The sequence below is a fragment of the Mytilus edulis genome, chromosome 3 (genome assembly GCF_963676685.1).
Source record: "Mytilus edulis chromosome 3, xbMytEdul2.2, whole genome shotgun sequence".
Classification (NCBI taxonomy): domain Eukaryota; kingdom Metazoa; phylum Mollusca; class Bivalvia; order Mytilida; family Mytilidae; genus Mytilus; species Mytilus edulis.
Genome location: NC_092346.1, coordinates 38,737,730 through 38,752,256, shown reverse-complemented (window position 1 = coordinate 38,752,256; position 14,527 = coordinate 38,737,730). Strand labels below are relative to the sequence as shown.

At 33.2% G+C, this 14,527-nt stretch overlaps 1 protein-coding gene and 1 pseudogene across 1 annotated transcript; one reads left to right on the top strand and one right to left on the bottom strand.

The window, feature by feature from the left end:
• Positions 1-3,775: 3,775 nt before the first annotated feature.
• LOC139516415 (MAP7 domain-containing protein 2-like) lies at positions 3,776-7,374 on the top strand. The gene is made up of 4 exons (XM_071306491.1): positions 3,776-3,880; positions 4,435-4,687; positions 5,217-5,389; positions 6,044-7,374. The coding sequence occupies exons 2-4, from the start codon at positions 4,446-4,448 to the stop codon at positions 6,298-6,300; spliced, it is 672 nt and encodes a 223-aa protein (XP_071162592.1). The 5' UTR covers positions 3,776-3,880; positions 4,435-4,445; the 3' UTR covers positions 6,301-7,374.
• Positions 7,349-11,400, bottom strand: LOC139515239 (uncharacterized; annotated as a pseudogene).
• Positions 11,401-14,527: the final 3,127 nt, after the last annotated feature.

Sequence of the window (14,527 nt, the reverse complement as noted above, 5' to 3'; positions counted from 1 at the left end):
ATGTAGTGCTAGATATGAAAACTTTATGTGTCTTTAAATGTTGTGTCGCTCCATCTTTTTGGTTTTGTTCTCTGTTTACGTGTGTTGATCTCTTGAATCTTTGAACTATTAGACACACAATTTATGTTCTTGATCAAATTCTAATTGCAGTTTAGAACCGTCAAATCTTGAGGAAGCAAAAACATATTCAATTTAAGGGTAAAGAATACTCCTTTGAACACAAAAGACATTATTAATGTCTTTTTGTTCTTGGGATGTATAAGTACCCGTCTACGTCATCTCTTTGTTTTTGTCAGTGTATTTCTATTTCAATCCACCTGATGAGTTAAGCCTTTTTCGACTGATTTTTATAATTTATTCTTATGGTGTACTGTTAACGAACTGCCCCTGGTTAGGGGAGAGGGTTGGCGCCTACAAACTAGTTTTACTCCGCCACATTCTGAATGTGTCTGTCCCAAGCTAGAAGATTGTAATTCAGTAGTAGTGGTTTGTTGCCGTCTTATATATTTGTGTTCCGTTCATCGTTTTGTACACAAATTAGGCTGTTAGTTTTCGCGTTTGGATTGTTTTACATTTGTCATTTCGGGTCCTTTTATAGCTGATTATGCGATACGGGCTTTGCTTATTGTTAATGGCCATACGGTGACCTGAAGTTCTTAATTTCTGAGACATTTGGTCTTTTATGGGGAGTTGTTTCGTTGGCAATCGTGCCACATTCTTTATATATATATATTTTAGTAATCTATATATATTTCTATACACAAGAACATTTATTATAGTGATCTTTATATATATATATATATATATATATATATATATATATATATATATATATATATATAAGTCTGAAAATTACACCAAACAGTGTTAGAGTTAGATTTTATACTGACAAATTTTTGTCCGTCCCTCAGCGGGATTCGAACTCGCACCTTTGATACACTACAGCACCAATCGCTTAGCCTCATGTCCAGCGCTCTAGACCACTCGACCACATCCGCTATGAAAATATAACTTCAATAGTCGTAGTGTTACCTTGTCACGGAAGGTGAATCTAGAGATAGACATATATATATCATAACGGCGACAGATCTTTAAAAAGCTATTTACCTTTTATATCCATAAAACTTGACGAGTTTTGTTGATCTGTCTGTAAAAACAATTACACATTTAAATGAGTATGCATTACCATTAACAATAAATGTGAAGGATCATGTACGTACAGAGTGCTAAAAGAAAAGCAACATGCATTTTCCATCTTATAAAAAATCTAAATTTTCTTTTAAAAGTTTTTATAGACTAATCGTATAGAGATTTTCACGGAAGACACCAATCATATGATGTCCACACAGAACATTTCCGTCAGTTTTAACAGCTTTTGGTAACTATAGATATATATAATGTTTAAACATTCCAAAATCTTTAAATCGAAAACATATTAAACAAGTTAAACAAAGGATTACAAATGTGATATTGTCAATCAAAAATGAACCAAAGAAAGACACATTTTCCATGAATTTTACATTGTCAAATACTTTTAACAAAGCAACGACAAAAATACCAACACTTTCCAGCGTATAGCCCAGTTCGTTATATTTTTGTAACAGTGAGGGATTGTTCGTCCTTATTAAACAGTGCTTTGTTTAATGTTCTGAGTTTCCCTGTATTGTCAGTTATTGTAGTTTTCCACATGTCAATTTCCTCTGCTAACTTATTTTCAGCGTCATGTCTTGCATCTTGTTTATGATAAATTCGCTCTAAATCTTGTATTATGTTTGGAATTATAATGGTACTATTTTTTTTGTATTCTCCAAATTAGAACTACAAGTTCAAGGAGAAGGTTGACAGAATTTAAAATATTAAAAGAGTTATTTTTTCCCACATGTCTTTTGCAATACTAAAAATCTTACCACTTTAATGCCGAGACAACCATTGAAATATTTATTCATATTCATGGAGCTCTCTCCAACTAACTATTTAACGGTTTAAATTCGTCAATTAAAGGCGTAGGAAGAACGTATGTGTAAATTCATTGTGTACATGTCCCAAATCCTATTATGGCTAACTAAGCATGGTTTTGCAATTTGATAATGGCCTTTCTGTGACGTACAATTACTCGAATCCACGTCATTTGGTCTATGGTGGATAGTTGTCTCATTAGCAATCATACGCTCACGACTTCAAACTTAAATGTAATGTTCAGCAAATATTTAAAGTTTGTCACTGAAAACCCAAACTTAATAAAAACGTTAAAAAAATATCGAAGATTTAAAGGGCTAAAAAAAAATGATGTTAAAAGCCTTAGGTAAAGAGGTTCTTTACACAAAAATATCATACGATTAAAAGTCTTCATAAGTTACTGAAGCTGCTTTTTTTCTTTGCTTAGTCGGAAAACTCCACAAATATATTAGTAGCACGCTTTACTTTTGTTAAATCTAAATTTAGAGGAAAATGTGTGAGACAACAACTATCTAAAAAAAATATATTGTATGATTGCCAATAAGAAAACTCTTCACAAGAGACAAATTGACACACAAACAATTATAGGTCACCGTAGGCCTTCAACAATGATCAAAGCCCATACTGCATATTCAGCTATAATGTATATGTTTTATATGTTTTACCTGATAACTAACCATTCATTTCGTCATTAGAATCATCAATTTGCCATTATTCATGTTTTGTCACTTTGTGTAACACTCTCATTTCTGCAAATAAATCAAATTAAAACAACTTTTTCAAAGTTGTTGTCTTTTGACATTACTGCACAATATTTTGACCGATGTAGTTTTGTTATTCGTGATAATACTCCGCAACCCGCAACACCGCATCTTAGTTTTTTTTCTTTCAAATGTTCAAATGTTGACATTTAGCCTAAAATTCCATGTATTAATACAGGTGCTAGGTTCCTTCTTTTACTTCGATAGAGTATATAAACCTTTTTTACTTATTGAAGATTTAGCAGTGCCTTGGCATGAAGAACAACAATAAAGTAGTTGTTTCATCTCTAAAAGTTTCATCAAGTGTGTATCAAGATTTTGGTAATTGAAACGCCACGTATACTTTTTTACATTTACAATTATAAAACTATATTCTAGCCATACAAACCTTTCAGTAACTTTGAAAGGATCAACTGTTCCTTTATGAGGTTGAATAAAAAATATGTGGCCAGGATGCAGAGCACATATTGTAATTTGCCAAAAACACCGAAGCTGTAGAAAAGAAATGGAAAATGTAAAAAACAAATACAAAAATGATAATACGCAAAGCTACACAATATAATGGTTTGTTTTTCTTCAATCTTGGTTTTTCAAAATTCAATTACTACTATTTATCAAGGAAAATTTAGTAAAAGTCATTTATCTTTAATTTTTACTGATCAAGAAAACTTAACTCATATACCGTAACAAGATTATGATTTTTTCCCATTTTCAAATACTTAAAATTAGAAACTCATTATTACTTCAATTCATTCACAGTATTATATCAATAAATTGGTAGAAATGTATGTATATACAACATATTGAATTATTTCAGACTTTCGCAAAATGTTTGCATTGATGAAAGAATGATTGGTTTCAAAGGCAGTACATTGCTTACAAAAGAGCACAGATGGGGTGTGAAAGCATGGGTTCTTGCTGAATCAGGCAGTGGAAACACACACACATCAATTAAAAATACACAAAGGCATCTCGTCATCCTGATGTCCAAGGGTATGATGTTGAAATTATATTGCTATATTATTATATTAGAGAGGTTTAGCATCGGAACATGTACGTGTGGCTAGGGAAACCACCCAATTTCCTGCGTATTACGTCATTGATTTTGCCTGGCGGTGAAACGTACAAGTCAGGGACAACTGTAAAGCGGCGGCTACACGAAGGTAAGAACTTGTGGATTATTTTTCTTAAAACAATTATATTCGTGAATAAAATTGAATATGTACAGGAACAATAGAATGTACTTGAAGTATTAAAAGTATTTTGAGTCATTAAAACGTTTCTATGACATCAGGATGGAACGTGAATGTGGGACGTATTTGACGGAAAATGGCGGCATATTGAAGGTTTTTCAAGTATCCAAAAATTACATTATAATAACTTCTAAAATTATTTTATAGTTACCCTATAGTGAACATGTTCGGCGACGAATAGTTCTGCAGTTTAGAATCATTTCAAGAAGCAAATTCACTGATTTTAAGTTTGTTAAAAAAGGGGGGGTGGCGTGAGCAGGTGCGTGAACTAATGATGCTGTCAAATTGTGTCTTTTACGATTGAATGAGAAAATTGCAAATTCATAAGAGTCTTGAAATACTTGCAGATCTAAACTATTAAGGAGAAGCCCCGCTTTTGGTGCTTTAAATATTTTTTATTTCAGTGAAAAGGGGGGTTGATCAACTATTTTTGTAACTCTTGAAATTTGTTTGTCCCTTTTTAGAAACTGCAAATATGACATCTTTCACTAGTGGCAGTAGAAAAAAACAAGTCAGATTCCAGACAAAAGATGACCTGGTTCTACTGAGAGAGGTCCTGGCTAAAAATCCATTTCAGAACAAGTCTGCCTGGAACGAGATAGCATCAGCCGTAGCAGATACCAGATCTAATCTGCAGGTGGATGCAAGACGCGTCCGGGAGAGAACACATTTGCTGATAGATCAGCATAAAAAAAGCAATGCTGACTCTTTGAAGAGGTATTTATGCTTTTAAGTTTATAACCATTTTATAATTTATTCAAGCATTTGTCAAGGTAGAAAGTGTTTAAGCCTTTTTTCTTATCCGTTCTCTCGAGATCCCTTCCGCCTCATTGCTGCTTCCCTCTCCTTATTCCTCAAAAATCACTAAAGCAATTTTTAGTGCAAACAAGTCTGTTTTAAAATGTATATCATATGCAGCCATACTTCCATTTGTGTGTAGTTTTTTTACAAATAAGTTGGTACAATTTGAAATGTTGCAAATAGATTTTGCAATTGTCAGATTCTAATATTTTAGTTTATACTAATTATGGTATTATCAAGTCTTCATGAACTGTGAAATAAAAAAAAAATGTTAAATATAAAAAATCATAGCAATGTTTATATTATAACTAAATTTTGAAATACTTATTAATCTGGTTGGAAATTCAAAACATAAATTCGAAAAAAAACATTTCTTTTTTACAAAATTTGCATGTGACGTAAGTGTTCTTGTTAATTTTATAACAACTTTATATTATTATTCCAGTTCAGGGATTGATGAAGAGTATGGAGAGAAAGAAACTTTACTGGATGAAATTCTTTCATTGGTGGAGGATGAGGAAAAACAGAAAGAGAAACAGAAAGAGAAAAAGGAAACAGAAGAAAATCGGGGAAAAGAAATTAGAAAAAGAGCAATGGAAAACTTAACTCCTAAGAAAGGTACATACTTCTTATCTTATAACATGACCTATTTGTGTAGTGTTTAAATAATAGTTCCTATATCTTTTACAGGTTGCTTTTATTTATTGAGGAAGGGGAGGGGTGGTAAGTAACTATGTATTTCGTCAATTCAAGGACAAATGGCATAGCGCGTAGGTGGGTAACAGCATATTTCATTTCAGGGCATTTTAAAGCTGGCTATTTGTGATAGGCTTTGCTCTCTGTTGAAGGCCCTACGGTGACCTATAGTTGTTAATTTTAATGTCATTTTGGTCATTTGTGGAGAAATGTCTCATTTGAAATCATACCACATCTTCCTTATTATATATATATAGCATGTGATATACAGAGATGACACAGTCAGCAAGTAAACATATAGTTTAAGACGGCCAATTAGTCTCGAACGTTAAGGAACAATCACAACTGAGAGTATAGGCTCAGGCTGTAGCTGGTTTGTTCCAAACTTTGTTATCTGCTCTTTGGTAGGGTTGTTGTCTCTTTCACATATTCCCCCAATACCATTCTAAATTTTATAAACATCAAAACAATGGTCCAAAATTTAATGTCTCTTCTGTCTCCAATGATACTCCTGGACCAACTATTTAAAAGCCCAAAACCTAACACATGTTTTAACAAATTATGTCTATATTTCAGGTGATGATGATTCTAACGATGCCACCCCATCAAAGAGAAACAGTTCCGGAAATATAGTTGGATATCTAAAAGAAAAAAATGATGCCGATTTGATATATAGAAGGCAAGAACTTGAAGTTAAAAAACAGCAACTTCAATTGGAGGAGGAAAAGTTCAAACTAGAGAAACATGAAAGGATGCAGAAATTGGAAAATGACAAACAAGAAAAAACACTTATGTTTGAGCTGCTGAAAAAATGTTTAGGTGACAGACATTAATAGAGAAGCCATATTTCAAATCATCAATCATAATAAATATATTAACACAACTTATTATGAAAAACTGTATCTTATAATATTTGTTGTTTTACAGTGTCTTAATGTGGTTTACTGTGTGGCCATGACTGGTATGCATAAAGAAGAAATCACTCTAGCAATTTTAATTTGAGAAAAGGGTTGGGCCGGAGGTTTCCTGAAATATTTTAATCACAGTTCTAGTTTGGATAGTGGTATTACATGTTGCTTACTTATAAGATGATAAACCAAGAGATACCTATCTACATTCTTTCCGAATTGTAATGTGTATTACTATGAATACATCGAACTATGAGAGTATGTCAAAAGAGAAGTAGACAACCGAAATGATATTAAAACAAGGTCAATCAATTCTCAAAAAGAAAAACCTTTCAACAAGACACTCAAGGACTCATTAGTTGTGTCGTTGGAATTGTTTTACAGTGTCATTTCGAGGCCTTTAACAGCTGACTTTGCGGTAGGGGCTTTGCTCATTGTTGAAGGCCGAACAGTGACCTATAGTTGTTAATTTTTTTCTGCGTCATTTTGGTCTCTTGTGGAGAGTTGTCTCATTGGCAATCGTAGATTTTTTTTATATTCAATACGTATTAAACTAAAAACAAATGGAAATCAAGGAGCATGAAAAACAGGAATGATATTTGTTGTTCTGTAAGGGTAATGAGGTTCTGCTTCTTGCTAAATCCTCCGCATTTCGCACACAACGTGTGCCTAACCTAGGTGTGTTGTCAGTAATGTGTCATTCACTAGCCATGGGCTGTTGTCAGTAACATGTCACTAGCCTAGGGGTGTTGTCATTAATTTGGCACTAGCCTAGGGGTATTATCAGTAATGTGTCATTACCCTAAAAGTGTTGTCAGTAACAAAACTTGGTCAGCACAAAAGTCATGATCAGACAAGGTACAATTAAATAGGGCTGAAACATTTTATTTTTAAGAGTTGCCGCAAAAGTAAACTATATGTCATCTTTAGGAATATACAAAGAACACAAAAGGCAACAACAAGTATATGATAATTGTTTGGGTTTTTTTAAAACTATTTAACAAATTTAAGACAAACTTAACATTTAATTTTTATCAGCTCTTCAATGAAACGTCAAAATGATTAAAAAGCAATAACGATAATTATTTGCCATCTGGAAACATTGGGAAAATTGTCAGCCCAATAGGTATTCCTCTAATGTTGGTGGTGATACATCGAAAAATATCCCGGTTTCACTGCCATAAAGACAGGTATGACAATTTGTCAGTAGAACTGCTACTTTGTAATACTTTCCCACGGGTTGCAGATATAACTTTAGATTTTTCTTGTAGTCTAGAAATGCAAATAATGACAAAACTTTCCCAAAAGCCCACTCCACACAAATGCGTACTGCTGACATTCTTTTGTTGAAAATCATTTGATTCCTGGAGATGACTCCGCCTCTGAATGGTGCAATTATATATCCATCAGTCACCGGATATGCCGGGTCACCATAGATGCAAAATATTCTCCCCTGTGGAGTTGTCATATGGAACCTCATTTGTGCTTAAATGTCACTTTCACGTAACATTCCTGCGTCATGTCGACGTCCTTCTATGGGACCAAACAAGTTTGAGATGATCCCATTAGGGGTAACAATGCTTTGAACTTTCAAGGCATGTGACCTTTTGTGGCCATTAAACACAAGTCTTTGGTTTTCCTGTGGTCTGCATATTGGTCTAACAGTACCGTCGATAAAACCCTAGCAGCTATCTAAAGGCCCATCACGATCGAAAACCGCACCTGCAAAACGTTCTAAACACTCTTGTGAGAGCCAACTCATGTTGAAGTCTGAAAGGAGATGACAATGATTGTCATGTATGTAATCGAGAACTTCATTGATAATGAGAGAAAGTTCTGTTTTTGATCTGCCAAATATATATTCTAGATCTTCAAGGCGACAAGGGTAGGCAAGTCGTCGTAATACCATGCAAAGTCCATCAATACCCCTTGCCGTCGTGCGATTACTACATACAACTTTCTCTGGTATACGCAGGGCGCGACGAAGAATTTCAATATCATCTTTATCAAATCTAAAAAAAGATCGACACTGTTCATTTGTAAGTTTTTCAACTTCTATACCTGGAAAGTTGCCCTTTTCCTCTTTACATAATGACAAAAGCAGTAATTCATCGGAGTCTTCTAAAGCTGCTAACACTTTCAAGTTTCCGCCATATTTATCAAACATATAACAAAGACATTTATTGGCAACTATTCTTTGCTTTCAACCAATGAGATAATATTTTGCATTACGTCTTTTACACGTACACGTATACGTACTACTTTGCTAAACACACCGTGGCATAATAAAAACTTACGGGTACGTGTACTTCTGTTCTACACGTACGCGTTCACGCACACGAACGTTTGCTAAACCTCTCTATTGTTTCATTTCCGAAAGATAATTCAAGTCTTCAAACGATTGACTTGGGCTTTCGTCTTTTTGTTTACATCTATCATCATGTCAACACCAGTCAGGCTTTTTCTCAAAAGATACACGTAGCATAGAGAGTCGGATCATCTTATATCGCACTCCGGTTTGCAAAGAAATAAATAAACTAACAAACACGCGAATATATAATTATCCTTTACATCTTAAAAATTTGTGACAATTAAATTTCAATTTAATCTTAGTCTTAGTATTATTAAGTCCGTTACAGATTTATAAGGAACAAAAACACTATAATCAGCTGATCTATCCTGGATAAAACGGGCAAGAAATAATACATAGGAAATTCATGATGAGTTCTTTATTTGAATTTATAACTTCTTATATGAAACAAAAAGTCAATTTGTTTGTTAACAAATATACAACAGCTTATCTTGACTTACATCTAGAAATTGACAATGAGGTTCGGTTGAAAACAAAACTTTATGACATAAGAGATGATTTCAGCTTTCCAATTGTGAACTTTCCATTTCAATGTAGCAACGCCAGCATACGGAGTATATATCTCCCAATTGATACGATATTCTCGGGTTTTTATTTCCTATCATGATTTCCTTGATAGAGGATTGCTGCTCACCAGGAGGCTATTAAACCAAAAGTTCCAAATGGTGAAGTTCGTAAATTTCACGGACGCCATCACGAGGTGGTTGACCGTTATGAATAACCGTTTCACAGATGATATCGGATATGTTCCTTACGTCGTAACTGCAATACACTTCCATTTTCACGATTGTTACCTACCGTACTAAACTTTTTACCGGATTTGTGATAACATTCGCAACACGACAGGTGCCACATGTTGAGCACCTGCGATCATCCCCAGTTTTTGGTGGCGTTCGTGTTGCTTGGTCTTTAGTTTTCTATGTTTTGTCTTCTGTACTATTATTTGTCTGTTTTGTCTTTTCATTTTTAACCATGGCGTTGTCAGTTTATTTTCAATCTATGAGTTTGACTGTCCCTCAGATATCTTTCGTTCCTCTTTTCAATTCTCAGCAATGAAAATATCTACTGGTAATATAAGAATTATCACTTCTTTTATCAATGAATATGGCTACGCAACTTTCTAAATAAATTTAAAAAAAAACTCGGAAACAACGACATTAAAAGAATCCCTCACTGGCGACTTCAAAATGTTAAAACCTATTATAATGCAATATCTCTTGTAACGTTCATTTTGATTAGATAACGTTACAAAAATATGCGCAGACGACGTAAGGCATATTTCAAATGTATGGTTTTACGTTGTTTTCTGTCAGTTTCATTCAGTTGGTTGGCGTTATGGAATAACCGTTTCACAGATGATATCGGATATGTTCCTTACGTCGTAACCACAATCCCCTTCCCTTTCATAAATGTGACCTACCGAATTAGACGATTTAACAAGAGCAACACGACGGGTGCCTGCCTCATGTGGAGCAATATCTGCTTATCCTTCCGGAGCACCTGAGATCATCCCTAGTTTTTGGTTGGGTTCGTGTTGCTTATTATTTTAGTGTTCTGTGTTGTGTCATGTGTACTATTGTTTTTCTGTTTGTCTTTTTTTCATTTTTAGCCATGGAGTTGTCAGTTTATTTTCGATTTATGAGTTTGACTGTCCCTGTTGCATTAGAATGGAGATAACAATATTGTATTTTTAGCTACGACGGCATCAATTGGTGATTTGATGGTCGCAATTACCTGTTTACTGTCTCCGCTAACGCGTCGCCAGAAAACTTAATTTGCGACCTACAAATCACCATTTGATGCCGTCGGAGCTTAAAATACAGTTATCACCTTACGTCATAACGTTAATTATTTTTAAATCTTGCATCAACAGGGTTAGGTTTTTTCTTTCGCCGGTAAAGAGAGGATATTACCATATTTTAAAATGTTTGATTAATTTTAATTTGCTACGAATGTGATGTTGATGTTTGGGAAATTTAAGGAAGCTTGACCAAGTTTGATTAATTAACCCTTTTCGAAGATAAATAGAATTTCTACATATTCTAGTTGTTTTTAATTAATCAACTAAATAAACTCATCATAGATCTAGATACCAGGATTAAAATTTTATATATACGCCAGACGCGCGTTTCGTCTACAAAAGACTCATCAGTGACGCTCGAATAAAAAAAATGTTAAAAAGGCCAAATAAAGTAGAAGTTGACGAGTATTGAAGACCGGAAATTCCTAAAAGTTTTGTCAAATATAGCTATGGTAATCTATTCCTGAGGTAGAAAATTCTTAGTATTTAAAAAAAAAGGGCTGATGATACCCCGGTAAGTTAAGAAATAATTCATGGAAGCCATAGATTGTTGGAAATTTACACATGGCCTGGGCCGTGATATTCGAATTTTATCCTGAGCGTTAGCTAATAGGACAAGTACGGTCATTAAAAAACTGAAGCGAGGGTGGATATGCTGTCTATGTGGCTGTTCTTTTTTACTCCCTGTTAGATAGAGCTCAAATATCTTTATAAATATGTAACTTGCGTAGGTTATTTCGAGAACAACTGCTAGAAAAAAACTTTTTAATTCTTAAAGTTCTCAAACCCAACTTTTGTCATTTTTAATTTACATGTTTTTCTCGTAAGCTTCCGTCAAATCAAAAGTTGACATTTTGTAACTAATGAGCCGCCATGTTGACTTGCTGAAATGGGTAAATATGCGAATAATGCAATAGAATAGAAAATAAAACAAAACCTACCTCAAAAAATCAGTTTTAATACAATATCATAAGAATTCCGATGGTTCACGTAACAGAAAACTTTCAAGTTTAGCGGTTTCATTTGTATGACGTCATGTTTTGAAATGACTTAAATGCTCCAAAAAGATTAATAGACTTTCGCGGAATTTTATTTAATTTTTATTTTGTTGATTTCTCCGAGCTCTTGTGCATTACTTCTTTTTATTATGCATACGAATAAGAATAAAAGTTATTTTGTCTTTTTTAATTGCACTTTTTAAAACAATAAAATCGGCAAAGGATCTGCAAATAGGTTCCAATACATGTAGATTTACGTGGGAAGGAAATTGTAACAGCCATTATTATGCATATCTCTGAGTCTGCGCTAAGTATATTTTATCGATAATTTTATCACAGTGTTGTTTACAAAGCTAAAGAAGCACGTCATATTAGAATGATATATATCTCCATCAAGCTAGTGCAAAGGACATGTGAAAATTGATCAAGCTTTTAAAGTAAACTAACCTTAACCGAATATACGCACATTTAAATAAATGAAAACTCGGGTTTCAGTCGCTCTGAAAACATGCACTATTCACTATTCAGATCACCAATAACGACATAACCTACCTGTTTTTATATAGGGTAGATTCTAATTTTAACTAGTTTAAAAAAACATTTCAACAGAATGGAACTTAAGCTGTTTACCATGCACATGTCACGATGAAGTTACATTTCAAATTTAAATATTAACCTGAATTACATCCCCAGTAATTAAATCCATAGGTATAGAGTAAAAATCTACCTTGATGTACATGTATATGATAATATATGTATTTGAAATGTATCGGGGTATGTCGGGTGAATAACCTGTTCTTATACATATAATATGAACAGTTCGAAATAAGTTCAAGGATTTACATATTTAATGCAATTCACAACTTTGTATAATTTATGTTAAAGAGATGATGACTTTTCTTGATAGTCTCGTCGGCTTTGTTTTGATTGGGGGGACATATTTATGAAACATAAAAATGTTTTACAGTCTAGAAATTTTCTTAAGTCGCTTGCGTATGTCAGACATATAAATATAAATATAAATGCATGAATCGTCTTTATAACTATTGATTTTAGTTAGCTAACATCCTGGTGGTTATTGGTAGACATATACTAGACGAGCAGGAGATATACCAATTTTCCAGCATTTGTTTGACTATAAATCTGGTCAATGTTTGAAAGTTGAATAATTTTACTGTATTCTAAAAATGTATTCTTTATAAATTGTTATACGATGGTGACTGATGTACCCATATTTTGACTATTTTATTTATTGTGTCTGTTTATTTAACGCATCAATGTAAATATAACGGAATTTGATGAGATTGTCATTAAAGTGAGAGGGTTAGCGCTATAGAACCAGGTTTAATCCACCATTTTCTACATTTGAAAATGGTTGTACCAAGTTAGGAATATGACAGTTCTTGTCCATTCGTTTTTGATACGTTTTGTTATTTGATTTTGCCATGTGATTATGGACTTTCCGAATTAATTTTTCTCTAAGTTCAGTATTTTTGTGATTTTACTTTTTTCTAAACTCAAACAGCTTATACAATAAAAAGTTTTTTTTTTTTTTTTTTTTTTTATATATCCGTGATTTTTAAATGATATTTTGGTGCTCTATATATAGTTATATTACAGAATGGTGCTGAAGGCGATTGTGTCACAATATTGCTAGGAATTATCGTAAAAAAACATATAATACTTGTATTCTAAAAACAATTTAGTGATAACACAAATTTGCAAAATTCCGTCCTGCCTCAATTTTTAATAATTATCATTTGTGTAACATCTGTACACAGATGAACCTGTCATACCATTAACTTCAGGTATTGTTTTTTTTTTTTTACTTTACGTCAAATTTTAAATTCAGGAGAAATTGGACCTATCTTTTAAATCAAATATATCGTCTAGCTCAGTTCTGGAAAAAAAGGTTTACGAGTAAGAAGTACCTGAATTGGCAAAGGTATAATCAAAAGCTCAAACCAATGGATAACAACTGTCATATTCCTGACTTGGTACATACATTGTCTTGTGTAGAAAATGATGGATTGAACATGGTTTTATAGGTAGCAAAACCCTTGATTTGAATGTCAGTCGCATAAAATTCCATAATATTGACAACGACACGTGAACAAAATAAACAGACATCATAGGTAAAATGTCAAAATTAGGAGTAAAGCAGTCATCATTGTGGTATAAACTTAATCACTACAAAAAACAAGCAAATATGTAACAAAGACAAACAAAAAACTTCTATCTATCATACTAGCAAAAATGTATGACAATACAAAACTTTTCCATAGAAAAACAACACAATGACGGGATGAACAAGTACCGAGCCACGTTAAATAGGTCTTGCCGAAAATAGGCTAAGGAGTAAAAGTTATAATTTATAAAGAAAAATAAAAGAATACCATAACACGTTATTAAAATAATAAACAACGTCATGGTAGCTGGAATCAATGCTTCAAGAACATCGTGTATTATTTATTAAGTTGATACGGAGTATTAATAAACAAGGTGTTGGTATCTTCCGATGAACTTTTATAGACATACCCCGTGTTCATCAACTTTTCTACTCAGACACTGTTGACGTTTAACCAAGTCTGAGAAGAAGTTACAAACAAGTTATAATGGTATTTTGCTACTAAGGTGGGGGAAATTGACAATTTCAAAATTATAATTGTCGCGTTTGTCATAGATTATAGTACTGTGATGGCCGCTTATGTCAAATTCGAAGTACAAGTCTAAAAAAGAGGCAGATGAAGCCCTGTATGTTTTTTCTATAAATTCTAGTCAGGAAGAAATATCAATGGAACCCAATCAGAAAAGTTTGGATTGTTAGTGCTAAGAACATCATCAATATACTTAGTATGTGAAATTTAAAGATCTGGATTCTTTGATATCTTGTTTTTTGACAAGTGTCTGAAGAAACTCTGACTCACGTGAAAATAAGAAGAGGTCAGAAGTGAAGGCGCACATTTCATTACCTTGGGAAAG

Coding starts and splice junctions, on each gene's coding strand:
- LOC139516415 (XM_071306491.1), top strand. CDS start 4,446: ATGACATCTTTCACTAGTGGCAGTAGAAAAAAACAAGTCAGATTCCAG. Junction 4,688..5,216: donor AATGCTGACTCTTTGAAGAG/GTATTTATGCTT, acceptor TTATTATTCCAG/TTCAGGGATTGATGAAGAGT. Junction 5,390..6,043: donor AAACTTAACTCCTAAGAAAG/GTACATACTTCT, acceptor TCTATATTTCAG/GTGATGATGATTCTAACGAT.